General features: G+C 35.3%; 2 protein-coding genes across 4 annotated transcripts; one reads left to right on the forward strand and one right to left on the reverse strand.

The window, feature by feature from the left end:
• Positions 1 to 3,201: 3,201 nt before the first annotated feature.
• LOC144544492 (calcineurin-binding protein 1-like) lies at positions 3,202 to 20,179 on the forward strand. 3 transcript variants are annotated; one of them, XM_078293003.1, is made up of 20 exons: positions 3,202 to 3,536; positions 5,738 to 5,812; positions 6,275 to 6,435; positions 7,012 to 7,223; positions 7,650 to 7,894; positions 8,500 to 9,780; positions 10,967 to 11,176; positions 11,509 to 11,656; positions 11,762 to 11,994; positions 12,253 to 12,488; positions 14,648 to 14,858; positions 15,091 to 15,246; positions 15,361 to 15,518; positions 15,740 to 15,929; positions 16,227 to 16,612; positions 16,813 to 16,993; positions 17,596 to 17,810; positions 18,168 to 18,831; positions 18,926 to 19,019; positions 19,468 to 20,179. In XM_078293003.1, exons 4-20 carry the CDS (start codon positions 7,079 to 7,081, stop codon positions 19,581 to 19,583), a joined length of 4,869 nt encoding a protein of 1,622 aa, XP_078149129.1. In that variant the 5' UTR covers positions 3,202 to 3,536; positions 5,738 to 5,812; positions 6,275 to 6,435; positions 7,012 to 7,078; the 3' UTR covers positions 19,584 to 20,179. The 3 variants fall into 3 exon arrangements, with proteins under 3 accessions (XP_078149129.1, XP_078149128.1, XP_078149127.1); XM_078293002.1 differs by lacking the exon at positions 3,202 to 3,536 and adding an exon at positions 4,696 to 5,643 and having other exon boundaries at positions 11,509 to 11,661; positions 11,770 to 11,994; XM_078293001.1 differs by lacking the exon at positions 3,202 to 3,536 and adding an exon at positions 4,696 to 5,643.
• Positions 20,180 to 24,174: 3,995 nt separating this feature from the next.
• LOC144544363 (Vacuolar ATPase assembly integral membrane protein VMA21-like domain-containing protein) lies at positions 24,175 to 26,167 on the reverse strand. Its single transcript, XM_078292865.1, has 3 exons — positions 25,946 to 26,167; positions 25,278 to 25,401; positions 24,175 to 24,754 (listed from the first exon to the last, which is right to left on the reverse strand). Exons 2-3 carry the CDS (start codon positions 25,372 to 25,374, stop codon positions 24,495 to 24,497), a joined length of 357 nt encoding a protein of 118 aa, XP_078148991.1. The 5' UTR covers positions 25,375 to 25,401; positions 25,946 to 26,167; the 3' UTR covers positions 24,175 to 24,494.
• Between the last annotated feature and the right edge of the window lie 226 nt (positions 26,168 to 26,393).

Here is a 26,393-nt window from a genome sequence, read left to right on the forward strand (position 1 = left end):
TATTCGGGTTTGGTTCGGCGAGGTCAAAAATTCGTGATTTGGGAATGATTCGGGTATAATTGAAAAATAATTTAGAATTATTTAGATCAGAGATCTCAGTCTTACAAGAGAGCAAAAAAAAAAACCAAACAAAAAATGTCTTGGGAAAAATTCACGAATTTTTCAGTTTTATTTTGGTCAAAATTCAGTCAACCAAATAATTCGGCATTCAGTTTGATATCACCAAAAAAAACAAATTATTCGGGTTTAATTTGCGAATCTTGTGACTATGCCCGGTACTACAAAAGATTTCTCTCACTTTACGGTTTAATATTTACTCTCAGTTCGTTTGAGATTCGAGCTACTGCAGGGACAATATTATTGGACTTTGAGATTTGTGCCAAAGTTAAAAAGAATGTGAATTCATTTGATATGAGTAAGATAACATACAATTTTCTAACAGATATGAATGAATGTGCCAATGTGGATTTTCAATTTGGGAGTTTGATGCATATACAGATAATTAAATCAGAATTTTGGTAGCTAGATATCTGTTTGAGCAACCAGCACATCACCTTAATATATCTTTAAATCTAACTAGTAAGAGTTAATAAATATATCATTTGTGAAGTTAATTTATTCAATTATTTTTCTATGACAAAATTATGTAACAAGAAAATAAGTTTCCTCAAAGTGCACATTCAATTGGTGACATGACATGTACAATGCTAAAATATTGCTAAAAAATTTCAAGTATTTTTCCCGGGATCCCACAATGTGTCAAATTAGATAGCTAAAAAGATTTTCAGTTAATGTTTTCAGGGCCTACAATGCCTATCATGTTTTGACCTCATATTGTGATTGTTCGAATTCGTGCATAAAAATATTTTAATGTTTTGCAAGATCAAAAGCTTAATTTACCACGTTTTATCACTCATATGTTACACGTTTTTTTTAGAAGAAAAGGTTCCAGTTATGTAATGAAAGAAAAACAAGCTGGAGTTGTAAAATCATTCGTAGCAAAATAAATCACGAGTGCAGAGAGTGGTGCATTTTTAAAATTATTCTAATAGATTATAGCTTTGCTATAAAAATAATTTTAATTAAAATATGCTCATTTTTCTTGGAAAATGCATTTACGATTTATTCACGGTGGCAATATTTCAAAAGAGAGCTATGATAAATGTTTTGAATGCTAACCTACATTAATCATTTAATCTCCTACCGCAAATCAGAATTAAAATTGGAATGCTTAATGCAAATTATTATTTTTTGACTGAAATGGCAACTCGGTCTCAAAAAAAATATGGTGATCGAAATGATATTTCAGTTCTTAAGATTTTTATAAAAATAAAGTAATCATGTTGGTTCCATAAAAATCTTTTCTCTAATTATAGTTTATAAAAAAAAATCAAATGCAAATGTGAGTGCTATTTGAAGTACAATCATATTGATGATATGATTTTTTTTTTCTTGTGCGGCAAATAAATATCCATATGCATAAAAAATGTAGAAGTGCTTTAAATTTACTTATTAAACTTGTTAATATGATCTTCAGTTTCGTTTTGTTTTTCATTGCACCATAAAATTAAGTTTTATTCGTCTATATTATAAATTAATTTTTCATTTTAAAGTATAACAGTTAAATCTGAACCATATAACATAATCTCCATATAAAAATATACATGTAAATAAAAATTTAGAATTTTTTTATAATTTTCTACCTAAAAGTAGTAATTTTTTGTAAAAAATATAGAATTCGATCTATAAGTACATTTTTCACATGACAATCATGTTAAATAATTTATATCGACTATTTAAACTCGAAATGCCGACATTGATTCATGAGGAGGGTTCAAATAACTCCATGTTTTTGTGCCTCCATCATGCCTCCATCTCTCTCCATCATTTTAAAAGTTCAAACAGTCGATCCGAACCGCTCAACCTAACCTCCATACTAAAATATGTTTGGAGACCAAATTTTATATTTTTAGGAATTGCTTTACTATTTTCTTAGATAGGTACAAAATCAGTAAATCTGAACCATCTAAAAACAATATTTTTTTACCTATCTAAAAAAATAGTAAAAAAATTCCTAAAAATATAAAATTTGGTCTCCAAACATATTTTAGTATGGAGGTTAGGTTGAGCGGTTCGGATCGACTGTTTGAACTTTGAAAATGATGGAGAGAGATGGAGGCATGATGGAGGCACAAAAACATGGAGGCATTTGAACCCTCCTCTTGATTCATAATAAAGACTAATTTACACTGTGCATACTACCACAGGTCCACAGCCTCCCTCAGATTAGAGACTAACAAATAGAGCTAACTAATGATAAAGAGTTTGGCCAATATAACATCAGTGCTATTTTAGCCTATATAACACAAACTCTAAAACCTATCAAATCGACTTCGAAAGATTAATCCAAACTGTTCAAACCAATTTACATTATGAGTGATGCGTTTACTTACAAATTTTTTATATTTTCGAGTTATTTTAGTATCAAATTAAGCGGTAAAAATATTGAAAAAATAAATGTATTAAAATTAACTTAAAAACTCACATATTTGACCGCTTGACTTAATACTAAATAAATTCGAAAAATGATAAATTTTGCATGTAAATGCATAACTAATGAAGTAGATCGGTTTGAACAGTTTGGATTAATCTTTCGAAGTCAATTTGATAGGTTTTAGAGTTGGTGTTAGATAGGTTAAAATGAGTAATCAAACTCATGAATAAAGTTCTCTCCCGCAAAAAGTGAGGACAATTCTCCGGGGGCCCCAAAGGCCCATTACACTTTGTTTTGAAGCTCCCGGGTACCTGACTAACTACAATGAGCTTCCAGCCGAGCGATTAAAATTCGGTGTCTATGTAGATATAAGGGTTCGTTTTGAGATTCGCGCAAAGTTAAATCTGACGATTCAGATCCAATTGTACTTAGTCAGCACTGGATCAGAGAACCGGACGAATCCGTATCCTCCCCGGTACTGCAGAGGATCACCCTTATTTACGGTTTGAGATTAAATCTCAAGTTCTCAACCGGTTTGGGATTTGGGTCATAAAAGGGGCTGTATTTTTGGCTTTGAGATTCGTGTCAAGTTAAAAGAACGGTCCAGATCTAGTAATTGTAAAAGATTCCCTTATCAGGTATTGGAGAGGATGTGAATTCGAATCGGACCCCCTTCCCAATTCTCCCAATTTCCCGTCCCAAACCGGTGTACAGGTCGAAAACTGCATTTCGCAAACTCTGAATGCGGTAGCGAGTTAGAGTTGGTAATGGTGTTGGCGGAGAACCTGAACCTGAGGTCGATGGAGGAGGCGGAGCCCAGTGGCGTGGCGCAGAGACGACGTATCTACAGGATGCGTCGTCACAAGGCCAAAACTAACTGGAGTCTCCGGTTCGTCTTCCTCCTCACCTGCGTCTCGTGGAGCTCCGACAGCTTCAACTGTAAGCTTTTGTGGGATCCGCGTGTAAGATAGGTGCCCAGGCACTGCGACTCACTCCTTCGCAACAACCGGCGGCCTACCGTTCCTCACACTTGTAAGCCTCTGTATGTGATATTTTTTCCTTTTGCTAAGATTTCTTCATGGAGAGGTATCGACAAAAGATTTGCCAGAGATGGTAGATTTATTCCCATTAAAATTTGTGAGAGAAAGTTCTCTCGAATTATTAGGGGGAAATGACTTCGAATTAGGGTTCTACTTGGCTTTGGTTTTACCGTATTAAATGAATTATGAACGTGTTTTGAACTTTGGCTGCAATGTTCTTTTGTCAATAATGTTGACTTGATTAGATTTGGTTGGTATTGAAAGGCAGTGAGAGGAATCGAGATCTAGAACCTCTAGCATAAAGTAAATGTCTTGTAATTCCAGTATAGTTTTACTAATTTTGAGTATAGAAATCTGAAAGTATCTTTGGTACTAGAAGGCAGTTAGAAGTTTGTAGATATGGGAATGGTCTGGAAACAAGTCTTGTTTTATGCAGAGTTGGCTAGCTTGAGAGCTAGTATATTTTTGAGTATATGAGTAGATTTTAAAATTGCCTCAGTTTAACTCCAAATCTATATATATATATATTTTTTTTTTACTTCTTATTAATGCTATTATTTCATCCCGTCTATATATATTTTGTTTTACCTAAACAAATTTCCATATTCCATATTCCATGGCCAGGGCTGAAGCCTGGGCCTGTGTATCCTCTTATTATGGATTTAATTATTCCAAATAGGGTTAATTATATGCTGTATTCTTTTTTCACTTGTGCAAAAAACACCGAATATGGCTAATATTTGTATGGTCGGTGCTTATCTCTGTGACGTTTTTAGGATAAGCTTGGATGCGGTGAACATTATCAAGACAGGCCAAATTGTAGTTGTAAACTGCAATTAATGATCAAACACCTATGCGATGGTTTAATTAGTTGTCATGGTTCTTGCCAACCACACCCAATATCGAATTTGCACAAGTCCTAAATTTTTAGATATCTATATCATCTTCTACTGCAAGAAAGAATGGCTGAAATAAAAATGACCAAGGAAGAGAATTGAAATTAATGTTTAGTTTTAGTTAAAAGCAGCTAATTATTATTCGGAAATATTTTGCTTTGGAATTTAGTTTAATCTAATATTCATAAACATTGTTCACTATTTTAAATCAAATATTTATTAGGTGGGGGCAAAGTTGTGAAAGTTAAATGGGTTGAGCTTTTCCAACCCATCACTCTTTTGGCGCTTTTAAGGAAATGATCTTAAGAAAATGTTCACCAGTGTGCCAATATAAGAAGTACACACCTGGCAATTTGGTCTCTGTTTCAAGGCCCAAAGGAGAAAGAAAGGGCAAACAATAAATTGAATAATTAGCCAAATTTCAGTAAAGTTTGATACAATGTATGTAATATAAAACTTAGAGATTGTTTCTGTTTTTGATCCATGACAATGAAAGAAATGCCGTGCTAAAAGTTGAAACAATTGACCAAATTTAATTAGCTCTAATACAGTGTATCTAATAAATTTAGGAACTTTTGCTATTTCACCCAACTTTCTACTATATTCGTGTTTAACAATATTTTTTGGCTAATTAACCTTGTACCCAATTTCTATTAACTGTGTAAAAAGCACCTTGATCTCTGTTATTTGCATCCAAGTATGTATTTCTGTGGTTATAACGGTGCTATTTAAAAGATCAATTCAAAAGAAATCAATCAGACAGAACTTTTGTCATTTTTTATCTTCAAAATGTGAATTTATTATTCAAAACTTTCTGCGAAGTTTATTTAGTCTCTGGCTCATACTTCGCTGTGCTTGAATTTAGTTTCTACATTAGCTAACTGAAATAACATATATTAGTAGGAGTTGTTGAGGGGCAAAGTTGTCAAAATTAATTGGAAATCTACTTTTCCCAAATTTTCAATTAGGGTTTGGTTTTATCTATTAGAACGCGTAGATTAGGTTGCAATGTTATAGATGTTGGTTGGATATAATAAGAACTTAAAACTGGGACTTCTTTGCATAAGGCCCACACTGGGAAATAAAAATTGGTAACCGACTAGATTTGATTCTCTTTCTCATCCCTTCCTCCCTCTCCGCCGTGCCCTGAGAAAATTGAGAGAAAAGTAGAAGTTGAGAAGAGAATAACTCACGTCCTTTGTCCTTTACCATGGTTGGTTTATCACCTCTCTCTGGGTCATTCTATCTAATCCGATCTGATACAGTCTGATCTGTGCTCAAAATTGAAATCTTTTTTCTATGTGCAGTTCACCATAGCAGCTATCAACGACTCAGACTCTGGCAATGAATCGGTGCCCCTTGCGCCTTCCAAGGAAGCCCAGGTTACTATTCTACTTGTCTTGTTGTTTGTTTTAATTAAATCCTTCTTTATCCACTTTTACTATTGGAATCCGTAAAATCTAGATCTAAAATGAACCTTTTGTTGTTGTGGTGATTGTTTTGTCATGGAATTACAACATTAAAATTCCCTACAACTGAGTTTCTGTTTGTTTTTTATTTTTAATATTTCTTATTATTTGCCAAAACTTTTTATTATTTCTTTTCACTTCTGGCCGATTAAGCACATAGTTTAAATTTTGTATTGACGAGAACACAGTCCCTTTTGCATCACCCAAGCAGCGATTGCAATGGTATGCAGTATGTTGTTGATCAATGACTCGCATTAAATTGGTTCAGATACACAGACCGAATTGTTGAGTTGTTATGAGAGAAACTGTAATATCAAGTTAATAGAGTGTTCTGATTCATTAATTCAAAATTAAAAGTTGCCTGGCATATTTCAGGAATATCATCTGTCTGAGAAGTATCACGAGTCTCTCCGAAAGATCATAGATAAAGAATACACCAGGGCTCGGGAACTGCTCGAAGAAGCATTAAGTGACCCACTGATATCAAATATTCAAGCTGAGGATAATGGTGAAGGTCCTCGTCTACGAGAATTAAGGTTAGTCAATAATAGTTGGATCTTATTGGCTCATAAAAAGAGCAGATAATTAGAATTTAACTGAATCATAGTTATAATGCAGAATTTTTTTTTTTTAATAGGGCATAGGATTTCTTTTTCATACATTAGAATTTGCCTTTGCTCTTTATTTTTTTGGGAAATCTGCATGATTTGTTAAATGTATGTTTTATTTTATTGAAACAAAGCAAGTCTAAAATTTACAGATTTCCCCTTAGTTAAGATGAGATTGTTCACATTACAATCTAGTAGGCTCGAAAAATAGCTAGGAATTGTTAATTGTTTGTGTAAGCGTAAATGAAGTGCTGTTAATTTGGAAGAATCTCCTATTGATCACGCCTTTCCTCATTTAAAAAAAAATGTGGAACAGGTGAGCTGTGGCTTAAATGGACCCAAAAGTTACAACAGAGCCAATACAGCGTAGCATGTTTGCATTTTACACCCCAAAAGAGAAAATAGATCCAGGAAAAGCAACAATTGAGCTTTACTAATTAGTCACAGCTAAGGACCTTGGAATTTCCCTCTTGTTAAACCATGCTAACGCTGGGTCTTTTCTAGGTTCCTGTGTTTCAAGAACCTAGCTGATGTCTACATTAAGCTAGGACCGGAGCATAATGAAAGTGCTATGAAATGCTTTCTTCAAGCTGCTGAACTCGATGGGGACGATGTGGTTCTGTGGAACCAATTTGGCACCCTGTCTTGCTCCATGGGTTCACTCAGCATGGCACGTTTTGCCTTTGAACAAGGGCTCAGAGTCAGCCCAACCAATGGTGAGCATCTTATATGTTCTTCTGTTCTTTGTCACCCTATTATGCAAAGTTTTTTTTTTTGTCATCTTTTCATGGTACTATTTTTTTTTTTTTTTTTTAATTCTGGCACCATTTCGAGCTTCTGTGTCGTCATTTCCATATGGCCCATTGGAACTTGTGTGTGCAAAGACATTGTATAAAAAAAGAAGAAGAAAAACATCCGGTTGACACTGAATAAATGTTGGCAGTTTGAAATTAAATAAACAACATTGTGTAGTAGTCACAATTGCACCCAAACTAGCCTTTAGATATAAATTTGACATATTTGTTGTTGAAATCTTGAGCCCTAACTGAATCTCCAAACTGGAATGTGTAAAGATTGATGTTAGGATTAAATTAAGGTACCATACTTGTGATTGATGTTGGTAGATAATAATCTTCCTGCAGGCATTTGTATGGAGAAACTCATGGAAGTATTAATTGCCATTGGAGATGAGGCGCAGTGCCTTGGTCTAGCAAAGCAATTGCTCAATAAGTGGCCTGGTCATATCCGCGCTTTGCATGTGAAGAGTACAATTGAGGGGACTGAACTGGGACTTTCTGGTTTTGGCCAACTTGAGCCAAAACATCCTAGACTGAACTTTAAGAGAAAGTCCGATATCCCCAACATCCCCGCAGAAAGGATTAGACAGGTAATCCATGGAAACTGCTCACCAATCTAGTCCAGGAACTACAAAAATAATGCAAAAGATGTTACCCCATAGAGATCCAAACAGATATAATCTGATAAAGTTCAAATAGATGATTTTTGATAAATTAGTCTAATGCCTATTCTACAACATGTTCAGTTGGGCAATTCGGTTTGAAAGAATCATATGCTCTTTTAGTCAAGTTGGTATAGGCAAGGTGTCAAAAAAAATCTAGCAACAATAAAGCATTGGATTGACCCAAGCTTTTTTCAAGTAGTCTCTTAAATAGTGCACAATTGAATATTAATATATGTTGTCGACAACAAGTTAAATTACTTAGGCAGGGAATTAACTCGATTTTGGCCAAGGATTGCTTTTCCCTGTTAAACTTGATTTTGCTTTTGTTTTGTTACTGTTTTCAATATTAGGAAGCTTCCTGTTGTTTTTTTAAATTTTGCCGATACAGCATTTTTCTTGTCATTTCCTTGTAGCTTTTAGCCACAATGATGAATATAGACCAAAACTTTCAGAAGATTTTTCTTTGTTCGAAGTACTATCTAAATTCCTAACCCTTGTTTTTATTAATTTTTGCTTTTTTGCATTGACAGGACATGCATCTGCAATTGACAGATTTGACATGGTCGGCCCTTGTTGAGAAAACCGTTGATGTCCTAAAAGCAATCGATGTGCCTTCTTTGCAGAGGGTAATAATTTGCATAGACAGAGGCACATCCAATGAAGCAGGTGATGCAAAAGAGGAATCAAGTGTCCCAGGAAAGGGACCACAGTCTCATGAGAGGTGTAACACAAGGAGTGGGAGCCAAAAAAGAGGTAAAGTTTTATGGGTACCTGGAATGGACAGACATGATAATTTCCGGAAGCTTGAACAGTTTATAAGCAAAGAAACCAGTTTGAACAAAGAGGTTGACTCTACCTGTTCTAGCAACCAATTCGCAGCTCTTTCATTGTACACACCTGAGCTTGTTGCTAGTGATATCAAGCAGTTCATAGGGTCAATTCCCGAACACTGCAATGCTAGTCAACTAGGCAGCTTGTTGCTAGAGGAGATTGCCGACCTGCATCTCAACTTTGGGGATTATTTCATTAAATTACCCGAATTGGAGCAAATGACTAGGCAGTGGCATCAGGATCAGACCCCACGCTGCCATCTTTATCTTGCCGAGGTATGTTTTGACCTGGGATCACATCCTGGTAACAAAATGAGACGCGAAGAGTTCTTGTCTCAATCAAATTACCATACATGTATGGTGATGACAGATTTTCTTTCTAATGGAGGGACTTCTGAAGATCTCACATCTTTCTGGGCCCGCTATTGCTGGATACGTGGTTGCTTGTCTCTCTCTGAGGGTGACAAAGAGAGAGCTCTTGGGCATTTTAATAGCGCCCTCTCTTACCTAAAGGAACCATTCTTCTCACCTAACTTCAAGATTGAGAAGTGGCTTACTCCGGAGAGGATAACTCTTGAAGTATACTCCATACAGCTAGACTTTCTACTCAAGAATGACAATAGAGAATTGAGAAGGCTGTCAAACTCCCAGTGTATTAATGTGCTCTCTCCTCTCCTGCTCTCAATCAAGGACGATTTCAAATGGGACCCAGATGCTGTTGCACTGGAGATCTCTGCACTAGATTTGTTAATATCGGCATGTGAAAAGGAAGAGAGATTGAATCTGAAGATGTATTTGGAGGCTCACAAGCGAAAGCTACAACTGCTCAGAGCCTTTTCTGTTATGAACAAAAGAGGTCCTTGTTCTGAAATTGTGGAAACTTTGAAGTCAAACCCAGTCGAAAGGATTGTTGGAGTTATCCGGGATATATCAAAAATCACGGGTCTGATTAAAACCTCCATTGACAAGAGTGATTTCTCTGTAAGATAAGCTTATAACTTATCTGCAATTTTCAATAATTTCCAAGGTTCTAAATAGCGATTATAGCGGCATAGCGGGGAGACCAAAAAAAAAAGCTATTGCGAATAGCGTAGCTATAGCGGAAGCTATCACACATAGCGATTTTTCCTTTTCAAACTTTATATTATATATTTCTACTAATTATCAACATAATCAATATTAGAGAATTTATGTAACAACTAAATGACAACTAATCTAAGTCTATACTTTTTATCAATTACGCAAATAAGAATGAAAAAAAATCTAAAAAGTAACATTATTTAATAGTTTATACTTCATGGTATTACATATTATAATAGACAAAGAGCAATTAATTTTATAAGGTAAATGAAGTCAATATACATATTTAAACATTTTATAATTATAATAATAATCAAAATCAGCTTTCAATTGAAACGAACGATAATAATTTTACAAACGAATACTATAAAAAGAGTAATCAAAATGAATAATTAGTATTTGAATATTTCTCGATATAGAATGATAGAATAAATCACAAATAAAAATAGAAGCATATAGTTTGGTTTAGTATACTTATCGTAGAAGACCATGTAGCATTAGAAATAAGAATAGAAGTACAGAAGTCCATATAAATTGCAAAAAAAAAAAACCATGTAGCATAGCGGTAGCTATAGCGGGTCTTATATAGCGGTAATAGCGGTCAGCTATTATAGCTATAGCGGTCGTAGCTGAGTTAGCGCAATTTTATCTCATAGCTTAGCGTTTATGGTCCGGAAAAGCTATAGCGCCGCTATAGCTAGCTATTTAGAAGCCTGATAATTTCTTTAACTCTTTTCATTTCTTAGATTACGTTCGCTTTTATCTGGGGTTTCCTATTTGAATTAACGCTCCCCATCTTTAGGTTTTTCTACTTTTTAGCTCTCTCCTTTTTTTGGTTATAAACTCAGTGGTGTCCATGTCCATACCTTTAATACCAAATGTCTGTCTGCTCTGGTGCACCCTTCTGGGGTGCCATATGGTTGTAGAGTGTTGTGTATCCATTTGAGCCGCAGTGTTTATAGTAATAACTTGATATGTTTCCACCTTATCTATTTTCTGCTGATCTACAAAATTTGTAGGGTACTTCAGTGATGAATCTGACAGGAGATAACATTAATATAATCTCATTATTTCTCAATATCTGCAGACTGGCTTGGATGTTCTTACTTCCTTGGTGGGAACGATAGCGGAGATTCAGACTTTACTCCTTATTATGATGCGAAGTATCCTGACCCAGTCAGCATTTAACAATAGGTCAGTAGACCCAGAACAGATTGAGAGCGCATGCATTGTAGATGCGGCTTGTTCCTTCTGTAAGCTTCAACACCTCGATCCATCTGCCTCTATCGAAGCACAGGTAATGCCTTTTTTTTCCACTAGAGAAAGCTTTTTTAATGCTTTTTTTTTTTTGTGATTGAAGATGTAGTTGAATCATACAATTCCTGAAATGTGATACAATACTATTGCAGATGATACAATTTGTTTATCTTTTATGTAGAGTTTAATTTGTGATGTTGGTGAGTATCTTTTGAAGTTAATGGGGAGATTGTTATATGTGCTATTTTCAGTGTTTCTTAGACATGTATTTTTTTAGTTGGCAGCATCCGTGACAGTGACATTTTTGCTAGGATCAAGGAGTCCTAGATTCACAGTTTCAAACTTTATGTTCTCATCTTATGTTGAATACAGGTTGACCTTATTGTCCTGGTGCATGATATACTCGCTGACTGTGGGCTTTGCTGTGCTGGTAAAGATTACAAAGGCGAGGAAGGGACTTTTCTGAAGTTTGCAATCCATCACCTTCTGACACTAGATGCCAAATTAAAGGTTCTTCATGGTATGGTTTCTTTGACATAAATATAGGAATAAGAATGATTAGAACCTTAGTTACTTGTAGGTTATCTGAGATTTTAACATCTTAAATGGTTGGATTTTTCTACAGGGATAGAGGAAGCTGCCTCTAGTAATGAGCAACCCAAAGATGATTTTGAGGAATCGGACATTGGCACTGCCTTGAGTCAGAGCATCTTCTGCCTTTACGGGATAAACATGAACCCAGATTCAACGAGTGAAGGTCTGGTCAAGCATAAAAATACTGGTCGTGGGGATTACAGCACCAAGGAGCATTGTGCTGACCTCTTTCAGTATATCCTGCCATATGCCAAGGAATTTCCTGTAAGTATATGAGTGCCCTCAACCTTCAGGATATGGTGTTAACTGTTAAGGCTAGACTTCATACTGCACTAAACCTCAATTAAGCAAAAATGAAACCCAAAACAAATGGTTGAACCATTGGTTCAGACTTGGGTAAATGCCAAGTTATTTGAATATGACTCAACCTTAACCATCGCTACTGGAGTTGCAATCATCCCTTGGCCTATCAAGGTTAACCTGTTTTGTTGTTTACCCATTTGTTGTTGTTATTCCTTTCAGAAATCAGGTTTGATCAAACTGAGGAGGGTACTGAGGGCCATACACAAGCACTTTCCTCAGCCGCCAAATGAAATGCTGTCTAGCAATGCAATCGACAAGTTCTTAGATGGTTCGGATTGTTGTGAAAAGCAGCTCCTGGAAATATATGAATTTAATGGTGGCAGGGAGGCCATCATAAATATTCTTTTCCCTGATGGACAGAGATCTGAGGCACTAGAAAAGCTATCCTCTTCTAGGTTTGATCCTTAAGACTTTTACTTATCAGGCTGCTTTGTGTTGTTGTAGAAATACTTTGCAGTAATGGAAGAGACCATCATGTACTTTTTACTTTTTTAAAATTGGGCATCATCCTTTCAGAACCTGAAAATAACATCCTCCCTGTAGAAATGAGAAATCTTACAAACCTTTCAGCATTGAAATGCTCTATACAGTTAATAAGTGCCCCACAGTTCAAACATATTCTTTTAAGGATGGGTAGCTTGCTTTCCTCCTCTCTGTTTTTTCTTAACTAATTGGGGATAAAAAAAAGGCTTAGTGGTTGTTCTTTTATGACATGAGAAACTTGAAACTGAAGGGCATCAATATTTTGGGCTATCAAGAGGGATAATATTGAGAAAATACCTTTTGTTCTTGGATTCTGATTGTTATTTACTAGCAGGTTGCTTATTGTATCTGTAGTTCCAATATAGTGACATCATGTAGGTTACGGTTGTTGTTGTAGCCATTTCCTAATGCAAAGATCTCTGTGTTTAAGGGAGTGTAATGTGGCTAAAAGTATTTGAGGTTTTTATTTAGTTTGTGCCATGCTGATATTATTAGTTAGTGTATGTCTTGTTAGATCCCATTGAGTGTCATATCTCCTAATAAATTTAGCTGAGTATCTGTCATACCTCCTTTTGGTGATACACCCCAGACACAACAAAAGTATCTTCATACAACACGATTAGGATTAAAATTCTATAATGGAGATGAGCTTGAGCGAGCACAGCTATCGTTAGGCTATTTATTAGTAAGGTCAAAGCATGCTCAAACCTTGGATTACCTCGCTTTATCTGGAGTTTTAAGTCCAGTTCCATTCAAGCTCTATTGTTGACTTGTGACATTGCTAGATATTATTATTTCAACTTTATACAATGGTGGATGGATAATAATTTTGATGCTATAAAATTTTAAGTAGATAACAATGCAAATTTAGCAGATATGATATAAACAGTCAGCATTCATAAATTAATGGGCAGATTATATTAAGATACGTCCCAGGCAAGATGCCATTTAAATTAGGAAATTTGATCTCTATTCAAATTTTGATATTGATGAAGCAGTTCACCAGCTGCAATCTTACCTTGCCGTTCCTCATGCAGACAACAGTAGAAAACAAGCTCGTAAATGTATGCAATAAGAATATATTTAGTGGCCTACTGTGCATTGAGTATGGTTTAAACAAATGCAGATAAATTTTTCAATATTTCTGTATCAAACATATTAACAAATGCATGCATTATATATTCAATAATAAATGCATGACAAGTCAATTTTTAACCAATCAAAAAGGCATGTAGTGTATACCTCTAGTCAAATGAGGGGAGCAACGCATACCACATACCTTGATTCATGCAGATGAAGTTTAGTTGAGAATGGGTTGGTGGATTTCTTTATCCTTTCTTGAATAATCACAAAATAGTATAATTAGAGGAATGCGTCCGTTAATAAAGGAAGGATCTAATGCTGCATCATCGTGGTGGCAGTTGATATTATCAAAATTTTCCCACTAATAACCCAATCTGGAGTTCCCATGATAATACTGAATTGTTGAATCTGATATATATCATATTTTATATTCTTGCAAAAGCACGTCCCGTTGCAAACATTGTTTTGGTAGGTTTTGAGAGTGCAAAAAATATTCATCCACATTATTGTATTTCGAGGCCCTTAATTTGTAGTGAAACCAATAGCGCAATGTTTATTTGCGGTATTGGGTAGAATATCATAACAATAATATTCGATGGAAAAATTTGTTAATAGTTTACAGATTTTTTGAGGGATATATACGGTATTCGGTGCAATCAAAACTTGGTGGCAGACCCCTAGTATCTCCGGTATAAATTATACTATCGAACTTGATTTATTCACAGAGTGCTTGGCCTGCGCTCAAGTGTTCTAACCACAATCATGAAGCCTGGGTCTAACTTCTCAGTCTCAATTTTTAGCTAGGTTATATTGGGGGGGGGGGGGGGGGGTGGTTGTCTTGAATGTGAACGATGGCAATTATAAAAATCTTTGCTTTTGTCATGTTGTTAAATTTTGTAAGTTAAATTATTTATTCCATTTATTGCTTTTCCAAAATTAAGTTTCCAAAGAAATTAACAATAGCTTTGGATTTATAAATTAATTTCAGCTCTGAGCCTTATTCGGAGGTCTACAGTAACCTTTATTACTTCATTGCACAAGCTGAAGATGCCAGTGCTGCAGAGAAATATGCTGGGTTTGTGCTGCAAAAGGAAGGGGAAGATTTTGTGGAGCAAAATGCAAATTTCTTCAAGTATGACCTGCTCTACAATCCCTTACATTTTGAGAGCTGGCAGAAACTTGCAAATATTTATGATGAGGTATTACTTGGCTAATATCTTTTACTGTTTGGGTAAGATAAACTATTTGGTTTCAGATTTGATAGCTTTCTATATATATAGAATCTCTCAAGTGTATGCCCACAGGCCACAAGGTCTTTGTTTACCCAATTCTTTTAAATGCTTTTTCGAGCTGGGAAAATCTTGTGTTAATTTTTGATGCAGGCCATCTGAATTTGGAAATGTGATGACCATCTTGTAACCTGACTTGCAGGAAGTGGACCTGCTGTTGAATGACGGCAGCAAATGCATGAGCATTTCTGATTGGAGAAAGCAGGCTGCTCTGCATCAAAGGGTTCAGGCAGGGAGAAGGCGCAGTAGACGATGCTTGCTTATAACTTTAACCCTAGCAAGTACTTCCTCTGACGAGGTACCTCTATCCATCGTTTGTAGTTTTCAATTGTTTTTAGTTTCAGATGGTCCTGATCTGAAGGTGAAAGCTAAATAATAATAATAATCATTTATTACCTTTGCTTTTTTACAGAGCCAAACAAATGAGTTATTGGCACTTGGATATTATGACGTATTGCATAATGCTGTGCCATTTTACGATCAAAGATCTCTGGTGCTCACCAAGGATGCCGAATGGTTGGCATTTTGTCAGAGTTCAATGAAGCATTTTGAGAAGGCTTTTGCTCTCAGGTACATTCTTTCGACTCGTTTTCCTTTTTCTCTGATCATAACCCCTAATTGGTCCCCTCCACACTTTATGTTTCATCCTAAACAATTGGCCCCGTTAACTCGGTATATGAATGACTAAAATGCCCCTTCGTGTTTTGTTATTTCGCACTTCAAAAAGCTAGTGGGATATTCAAGGTTTGTTTTAACAATTCTTCTATTTCCCTCCATAAACCAAATTCCAGTCCAGAGTGGCTCCATGCCCTTTACCTGGGAAAGCTTTGTGAAAAGTTGGGGCGCCCTTCTGCCAAAGCATTTTGGTACTACTCGAAAGCTAGAGAGTTAAAACCAACTGCAGTTGACCCTTTCTATAGGCTTCATGCGTCACGTCTGAAGTTGCTTTATACCCATGGCAAACAATCTTATGTGATACAGGTTTGTTTCATTTTATATTTAAGAATTGCATTACCAGCATGAAACTGACACGTGACATGGAAAAGAAAAGGAAAAAACAGAAATTGGGCCACTTGTGGACCAACAAGGCTCATGCCAATAAGAAGTTAAATAATAATGGCGGCAGTTTCAAATCATGGTTGTTTTCATATCTTTATTATAACTAATGAAGAATGTTATCTGTAAATTGACCAGCACCAAGTACTTCCACCAAAATTGGACCATCCTTGCTTTTTATTATTTCATTTTCTTGCATCATTTTTTTTTTTTTTTTTGCAGACAGTCGCTTCTTATGCCTATAACGAATCTGCGAAGGAAGCCATCTGTGCCATGCTTGGATGGGAAAAAGACAATCTCGACCCCTCAAAATGCAACGACGAAATGATTGATTTGCCCAAAGATGGAGGAGATTTGGGTCTAGAATTAATTGAGAAGGCTTGGAGTGTCCTTTACAATGATTGCCTGTTAGCCTTAGGGAGTTGTGTGCAAGGAGAACTTAAGCACTTCCACAAGGCTAAATATAAGATTGCACAAGGGCTGTATAAGAGGGGAGATCTAGGCGATTTAGAGAGAGCCAGAGACGAGCTGTCATTCTGCTTCAAGTCTTCACGAACTTCTTTTGCGATAAATATGTGGGAAATTGATGCGATGGCCAGAAAAGGAAGGTAATATTTTCAAAAGTAAAAGAATACAAAAATGGAAAAGTTTATAAAATATTTTTGATATATTATTGAAGTTAGGAGTGCGAGTCTTTTCATTTATAGTTTTTTTCATTTGTATAAACGCAGCAGTACATTTTTGACCTAGTGTACTATTGGAAAAATAGCTTCTACATTTTTTTCTCTTGTGGTTTTTGTATTCACAGGAGGAAGAATATAAGTGTTAGTGGGGGCAAGATAAACCTTAGGCCTAGCTTATCAGAAAGTTCCCGCAAGTTCGTCACTTGTATCAGGAAGTACTTGCTGCTTTACTTTAACCTCTTGGAGAGAACTGGTGACGTGTGTACTCTAGAGCAGGCCTATACCCATCTTTGTACTGATAAAAAGGTATCAGTAATACTCGTTACTAGATAAATCTCAACACAACACACTGGTTAAAGTACTAGTTGGTTCCGTACCTTACTGCTTTGACCATATGGGCCATGACTTGTTGGGGGCACTGTTTCTTGTATGTCTGATAATTCGTAAATTGCTAAGATCTTGTGTACTCCATCAAAATCAGAACGTGATATATGCCCTTGCATTGATAAATATCACATAAACCAATACAAAATATCTGATATCACACCGAGTCCTGCAAAAAATAAAATAAATGGAAGTAAAATAAATTCGAAGTTTTGTCCTCTTATTTTAAAAACTCTACTTCACTTCAAAATACTCCCATAAAACAGAGAGAAATTATACATGCAGTAGTTACTGTGTTCTAGAAGGGTATGTAAGATATTTTTCATTCTCCACTGTTACTTAAATTTGATATATCGCTATTTGTGGTGATAAACTTGAAAATCATTCCAATCTTCATATAGGATACATCACCTCTAGCAACTATGGAAAGAACAGCTTTAGTTGGAATTTTGTTTGTGTGCATCTTAGTTTTTATGCCAATGTAATATCCTAATGGATCTTATGCATGACTTCATTTTATGCAGTTTTCTGTGTGCATAGGGGACCTTGTTCCAGTTGGCCTAGGCAAGTATATCCAAGTGCTTGCTTCTGCAATGCAAAATGCACAGGATGCTGCTTCTGTCGAGCAGCTATTGGGGAGAATGTTCACTGCTCTTATGGAGAATGTGAGATTGTGGGGTGACATTGGCAGTCTACCCGAAGTGATTTGTCCAGATCTGTCAGAAATTAATCTCCTTGGGTAATCTCCTTAAATCAAGTTCTCTTTTGGAACAAAAATTAACAGTTGAACAAAAGAAATATGTAACTGTTAATATTGGCTTAATTTTGTTATAGGGGTAAATATATTAAGGCTCATTTCAGCATTGAATACTAATTTCCAAGCAAAAGGTACCAAAAGAGAGAAACTAGCCCATCTGTTGTAATACCATAACAACCAGGTATAATAACATATGTAATGGTATTAGCAATTTTTTCTTGCTTGGTTCGAATTCCTGAAATAAGAATGTGGGTATTCTGATTTTTCCAAGGCAGATGAATGTATGTTCATACCACTGTGTCACATAAATATTATTTCTTATTGCTTGTCATGTTACAGATATATCCACCAGTACATCCAGGTGTTGGAGAGAAAACTCCAACTTGATCAACTTGAATTGATAAATGAAAAAATCCAAAAGCATATCAATTACCCCAAATTCTCCAACAACAACTTAATAGAAGTCAGCAAGCTTGCTTCTTTCTCCTGGTGCTGGTGCCTTTTAATGAAACTTGCATCAATCAGCGCTGTTCCTGAGACAGCTCAGACCAACCATAATGATAACCGGGCCCCTGTGTCAGAAAATGGCCTCATTCTCTACGCCAACCTCCAGCCTGATGAGCTCCTGATGTCAAGGCCCACTGGGCCAGCAATGTCAAGAGGTATTGACATGAACTTGTATGAAAATCTACTCAGAATTAGTAACTTGCAAATCAGGCAGGTGGCAGAAGAGAAAATGAAGGAGGCAATTAAGTTGATGAGGTCTTGTTATAACTTCTACCGGGAGAGCATTTGTGGGACCCTCCCCTCTGGGATACACTTATATACTGTTTTGGCACCTCCAGCTGTTCCAACGAGTACGGGACAAGTGAAGGAACCAGTTGAAGATGCGGGAAACATAGACCTCAGTGTTCCTGATAAGCTTCTGCTGTGGGCATATGCTTTAATTAGGGGCCAGTATTGTAACATATCTGCAGTGGTCAAGTACTGTGAAGAAAAGAAGGTAAAAAGTAAATCTTTTCAACTCTTGTTGAAGTTTGCTAGGTTTTATGAATAGCTTTGGTTACTGACCTGGAAAAATATGGTGGTGAGTGCAGCTAAGAAGAAGGAAGGGACTTCCTGGTATTTCCAGGGCATCTCCTTTACCTGCTTTGCGACTGTCGGCATCAAATACTGTTACCAACACAACAGGTTTGCTTTCAGAATCTCATCCGTATTAGATATACAAACTGCCTATGTAGAGATCTTATGAAAAAAGGTAGACTAAAATGCCTCTCGGAGAAGGGAGCTGGAATGGAAATTTTATACTAATTTAATTTATTTGCAAGGAAGATAGACTGTGAATCATTCGTTTTGTTATTTTCCTTATTAAAATGAAAAAAAAAGATATTGGGGCTGGTGTACAGCTTTTTTTCCTTTTACTTTTTGTTTATTTACATATAAACATTTATTTTTCTCGTGTGTGTGTTTGGGGGTGAGGGGTGGGGATTGTTTCTGTAAGAAATGTGGGAATATTTAGGCTTAGAAGGGTAAACAATCGGCATAGAGAAATGGCTGGATTATGAAGGGCTGCCTTTTGGCAATCTGAAAACAATGTAGTCACAAGACCTAATTCTTGTTCTGTTCAATTATTTGCCAGGCATAGACAGGGGAGAAGGAAGTGTGGATCCAAGTGATGCTGTGTTGCCAATGGACCCTTTAGAGGGACCCACCACTTCTGTTGTGGCCAATGAAACTGACATGACAGGGTCCTGATGGTATGATGTGTCATGCAAGGGCAATATAACATTTTGTGACTTGGATCAGAGGGACATTTTAGAGGATCGTTATTCTGGTGATGTTTTGTTCTGTTTCCTGTTTGAAAGTTGCTACTTTAAATGGTATTAGTTGGTGGCAGTTGTCTCTTGTGTTTGTTGAAGGAAATCCTGTTTGGAGTTCAATTAGGGAAAAAAAGATATCGTATGAGTTGTGAAATTAAACTTGAAATTAGTTTATGAACCTCTTTGATGAGCGTTCCTAATAGGTTTCGAACAACTCCAATTACAAGGCAACCTTTTTGAATCACCTATTAGCTTGAAGAAATCAGCTCAATGAAGGCCACTGTATTGCTTTTTGTTGTAAGGTTATCCGTGTGTCCGATTAATCCGAGGATATCCAGCTCCTATTCACGGGTCTTATTGGATGAGAGGCATTTTTTTTTTGTGAGAACTTTTTAGGGCTCGGTCTGTTTATTGTCTGTCGATACTTTTACCTTGAATCGAACTTTGCATGGCAAAGAAGGGAATTATCACTTGAAAGGATTTGAAATGTAAGAACATATCTTTGGTCCATTAATAAAAGATAATATTCTATAGTAATTTTTTTTTTGAGAAATGTTTCATCTATTTATTTTTTTATGTAATTGTATTATTATAATTTTATTAATAAAAATAATTGTATAATATCAAACATCTTAGAAAGAAAAATAAGATTTCACACAACTAATCTCATAGTACAATCAAACATTCATTTTAACACATTTTCATAATTAATCAATTGAATATCCATACTCTTGGGTTCTCACTTTTAACTTTTTCGAAAGTATATTTTCATTCCTGTCAAATTTCATCTCACTCAATTCCGTGACAAACTAGCGAGTCCTACTATAATATATAATATCAGGTTAAGGTAACATTAATGAGGCCTTACAAGGGCCCACTTGTAAGTGTAAAGAGCTCACATAATGCTCCGTGCGTATCTGTACTCGTAGGTTTCCATTTTTTTAAAACTGGATTCTTATTCCTATTAAATTCTATCATGTACAATTCTGTGACAAACTAACATGCCCTACAATAATATATAATGCCAAATTGAGGTAACATGAAGGAGGCCTTACAAGGGCCCACTTGTAAGTGCAAAGAGCTCACATACTCTCTGGGGGCTAGGGCATGCACACATTATTACTCTTTTTGTATTTTTTTGTTGGAAAAAAGGCATGTAATGTCCTTTTCATTAGAAACAGAAGAAACTATTACAAGTCCTAATCTCAGTCTGAGAGTGGCATCCTTGGCCCATTAAAAAAAAAAGAAAAAAAAAAGAAAAAAAAGAAAAAAAAAAGAAAAAAGAAAAAACCCAGCTTATTAAACTGTTTAGGTAGCACCCACTATTATTATATGGAACCTAAATATATTACAAGTCTTAATGCAACGCAAAGGATAACAAAACAACTATCATCAGAAGTTCATTTTTAACATCACAAAAGTTTTGTCATGATCAGTAAGCCCTCCATCATATTTCCTTCATAGGTATTAACTGCATGCTTGCTGAGTCCCAAGCCTGTAGAGGGACACATAATTACTACTCTCTTTTTATTTTTTGGTTGGTATTCCGCACTAAGATCATTGCAAATTAATTTCAACACTACTGATCTACAAAAACAATATCAATTTTCTCTAAGGTCTCAAAAGTAGCCTTCAAAGTACTTGTCAGTTCCTCTAATTGCTTATGTTGCATTGAGCATTTAATCCTGGCTGTCTTGAGGCGGCTAAACCTAATACGGAAGCACGGCTCCGTTGATTCATTTTCTCCACCTCTAATATGTTCAAGTTCCTGTTAAGTTAAAACAAAATAATTAGTGTGATTGAAAAACTTTTTATTTGCCATGATATTTACACCGTATTATTAGAAGAAAAGAATAGACCAGCCTCGTAAAGAGGAAAAACCCTTTTCCACAAAAAAAAAAAAAAATCAAATTCAAACTTCTACCAAAAATTACATTTTGGTTTTGCTCACACGGAAATTAATAATCAAACCATATATTTTACATCTCTCGAAAGTGATCTTTGAACAAATTTGTTTAAATTTCCTTCTTCACTACATAACTGAACACATGTTTAGTTTTAGGAAAAGATGACAGAACAAAAGAAAAAATAACTGTTATTACAATTTTTGCAAGTATTTGGAGGTCTTTAAAATTAACTATATTCAGATTAATAAATTAATAACAAATCAAAATGGCCTTTACTTAACTTCTCTATGACCCAACTTTTACCATGTTAGTTCAAGGGGCTTTTACAATTTACAAAGACCAGAAATTATGGTTCAAATACATGTAAATATGGGTTTGCATGCTCAAATCTCAAACAGGGTACTAATCCGCAATTAATTTGAAACTTTGGAAACTCCCTTTTAGTTTCATAAAAACAAAAAGTACCTCATTATGGCACAGGGCAAGTTTCTCCAAATTGGGTGAAAGGTGAACAAACTGTACAAGAGGGCTAAAATAGGCACTCATATCCCATTCACCAAGGTACAAGCTCTTAAGGTTTTTAAAAGCCTCACAATAACGCAATTCTTTTTGTAGCAAATCCTATAAACAAGAGGGAACAATAATTAATTAGCAATTAATGCCCTTATTGGGAAGAAAAATATAATAGTTAGCAAGTTGGATGTTTGGATTTTGGACCAAGACCATATAGGCTTTAGATTAGACCATAAGTGTACAGTTGCGTATTAACTATAAAGGTAAACACTTAAAATTGGCCATAAGCATTTGTCTATATTAGTTATATGTTTGAAATTTTTTTCCATAAAACCAGGTGCCATACCTTTACAATAGTATTTGTAATCAACCCACAATCGTTATACAAGTATTCTCCAGACGTCAACTCAATATATGTAGCATTATAAAGACCCTTGAGAAGCTCATACCCACTATTCAGGTATTCAGCAGGAGTGAAATAGAGAAATAATTGCGAGCTGTGACTAAAGATGCCATGTTCTTTAGAACAACTTTTCCAAGTATTGCATTGACATGTAAATAGAGGAGGCTAGGAGTTGAGATATGGATTTTACTTGTTGTGCTGCAGAAATGATCTTCAATACTCAATTTCTTAAGTGTATGAGATGTGATAGTTATGGAGGTTTCAAAATAACAGCATTCTATGACCATTTCTTCGAGATTTGGACACCTTGCAATAAGTTTCTGCATACACTCGTCGTCTAACAGCACTTGACTCAGGTTCAACCGTGTAAGGTTTAAGAAATATTTCATACAACTGAATTCAAGACGGTTGAAGTTGAGGCATGGTAAATCTCTCCACAAGTTCTTCCATCTTTTTGACAACACACAAGTTTGTACCGCTTGTCGTGTCATCAACAGAGACAAGATGTGGAGAAGAAGAGATCATCAGGTAGTACCTGATGATGATTGTACCAGGCGAGGTGGTATCTAGAGTTTTGTTTGGTTGATGAGAACTATTATATTTGTTATACATCAACCAAACGAATAATAATAATTAACGACTAAATTGATAGCATACATAATTTAATCCAAAAAATATAACAATTTTCAAAGTGGCTTAATAAATAGTAAAAAAAATTCAGAAAAATGTAAAATTTGGTCTCCAAGCACATATTAATATGGAGAACAAGATGAACGGTTCAGATCGACTTTTTAGATTTTGAAATTTCAAATTTTGACCGTGTGTATTTCGGTCCATATGCTACCGAAAGCACATTAGCCTATCTCTCTCTCTCTCTATATATATATATTAAATACATCATGTATATCCTCATGTATAGAAAAATATAAATTTTTTATCCCAATTATAATATTTGATCTCATTATTTAAAAAAATATAAATTATTAATATTATAAATTAATTTTGTCATAAATTACTAATTAAAAACTACATATAAGATGTTAGATAGATTAATTTTATCATAAATGATTAAATAAAATAGTTATATGAAATGTAACATATTTCAATCTAACTATAATAATATAATTATGTGTATAAGTAAAAATAATCATTAGATAATTATATATATATTAATTACTCCATTCCATAAGGTAACGGATATGTAATAGCTCCTACTAAATAAGTTAATGAATTTTTTCTCTTACCATACTCATACCCAATAAAGTAATGATTTATTTTTTTTATTCATGCCCACCTAAGCCACCTTATCAGATGTGATACGGTTGGATAAACAGTTAAAATAGAACTACTGACACCCCTAGATACAATGGTTATCAAGAGCATGACCCGAGTGTGCAAAGAAAAGGGAAGGATGGAGAGGAGGGCAAACAAAATGTTTTCACTTCCTCTACAATCGGATTTAAGGTGCCAAAAATTTTAAAATTTGCACATCAACTTCACCTTCGCTCCCCTTCATTACCCTTCCGATTAGTTTTTATTTTTGTGTTTCAGACATAAATTAATAAAAAGAAATAGTATGAAAATATTAAAAAAAAGAATGAAATCTACTAGGGTAAGAATTTGGAGACATTTTTCAGCTAGAACTTAGAAAGCTTTATTTCAAAATAAGTCCATGTGATTACAATGACCCAATTCAAATAATAGATGAACTCAATTACTTTTACATCTGTTTTTAAAAAAGAAACGAAAAGAGAAGGAAATACAACTGAAAAACATGCACACTGTTGCTAAAAATCTGTCTGATCCCCTATAAAGCTTAAAAGATAGCGACTGTCTTTCACCTGCTGATACATATGTAGCTAGGAAAACAATTTTTTATGCACATCAGCGCTCTTAAAAGAAACAAAATCTTTAATCCACTAGCACATCATTTTCGGATAAGAAACAAGTAATGCTTTCCTAAACAAACTAAGTGAAAGAACAAGGAAAAATAAACAAAATTTGCATATAATGACCCTGATTCTTACTCCATCTTTCCTTTGTTTTGGTCACTATCTTTTCCACTGGTCTGATCAATGCCAGTGGATGAAGAGGCAGCATTTTCTGATTGATTGATGCTGGCTTTGGCTTCTGCTAGGAATTTCGGGTCGGGCTGAGGGTTAGTACTAGATGGAGACTCCTTCATTGCCATGCAAATGTAAAACCCAATTACCAAGTTAACGGATATAACCGCAATAAACCCGCTAATTAAAGTCTTGTTCTCGGCTGACAGCTGGCTCGCACCTGTTGTTAAATTGTCAAATAATGTATTGGTATAAGAAAATGCTAAACAAAACCAAAAAGGCCAATGATTTCTATCTTTTCCTTCATACACTCCTTTCTCACATACAATTGAATTATATTCCCTTTTTTTTCCTGTTGTTGCAGTACTTGAAAACTGCACTAATTTGTAAAATTGAATTCAGGTCTATTCATGGTACCATGCTCTGACATAACAGTATTGAACCAGCTAATATATTCTTCTGAATCCTAATACCATTTTCATATTCATACTATAACCAGTGGTCTGGGTTCTTATTGTCAATGGTACTGGCATGGCATGGTACCATTATTGTACATCTCAGGATAAGGAGGCAGTTCTGAGCCCAGTAAAAGTGCATTTTGCTTTAAAAGAAAACATATTGATGTTATAAAGATATACAGGAAACATTCCAAAACCAAGACAGATATTTCAACATCAAATATGAATTAGAAAATATATCAAGGAACAGAAAAAAAAAAGTAATAGAAGAATAAAAAAGAATACCGGGAATATAGCCATAGTAGAAACTATAAAGTATGGCAAGTGGGGCCATCCACATAACCATAGAAGTGATGAAAAACTTCTCTACCACACCTGTCATTACTTCCTCTAGTAGAGAACTTGCGATCTAAAGGAGAAAAAACAATAGAGTGAAATTAAATCAAATTACATCTAGCAAAGGTCACAACAACATTAATTTGCCCCAAAACTAATTAAACCTGACTGTTAAAACAAATAAAAATCCCCATGAATTGAGAAAAATAGGATGACATTTATTACTAACAGACAATATTGAAATCAGAAGGTCGAAAGATAAAGTGAAAGAAAAGCAATTTGTTGAACATCCCAAAATTCCATCAACAAGGGTGGGGGGCTGAAGCCACAGAAATATAGATTGTATGGTTAAGATTTACTTGCACCATTACATGGAATTACTGTATGCTTTCATTCATGAAAAACAATTTTTATTGCAAAAGAAAAATTGATCGAACTTGCACAGCTAATTAACAGTTAATGAAATGTTTGAGTAGCAAGTTAGTTTATTTTGCACTTCATGGTCCTTAATTTGATTAATTTGATTAAAAAAACAATTAAACACTGAGTCTCGGAGGGCTTACTGATTCTTACAATTTACGGGTTTTTAGAGAGAGAACGAGAGAGAGAGAGGGGACCTTGGAGCGAAGCAGGTGGAATTGAACAGAGAGAAGCGCAAAGCAGCTCTCCGCAGAAGGGAAATACAATATTAGTTCCAAAACAAAGCAATAGAGGGAGACGACGCAGGTGGGCTGTCAGATCTCGTCGGAAATAGTTGAGCCGGAGGAGCCACCAGGGGAAGAGGGAAGAGCGTTCTGATTTGGACTTTGAAGAAGGTCGGTGGTTCGGGTTCAGCTCGGGTTCGGTTCGATGAGGAGGAGGTATCAAAGCGGCAATACCGTTGTCAGCCCGCATTACTAGATCTGAATGCCATTACTGGGCCCAAATATCCTTGGAAACTTCAAGTTCAATAAATGGGCCTAAGAGCCTGTAAACAAATAGTGAGATCAAAATTTGCTTACTTTCGGATTTGGTAAAGCCCGTTAAAACAACTTCACACATTAGGACTCGTTTACAGTTAATTCC

The sequence above is a fragment of the Carex rostrata genome, chromosome 26, assembly GCF_964058835.1.
Source record: "Carex rostrata chromosome 26, lpCarRost1.2, whole genome shotgun sequence".
Lineage (NCBI taxonomy): Eukaryota > Viridiplantae > Streptophyta > Magnoliopsida > Poales > Cyperaceae > Carex > Carex rostrata.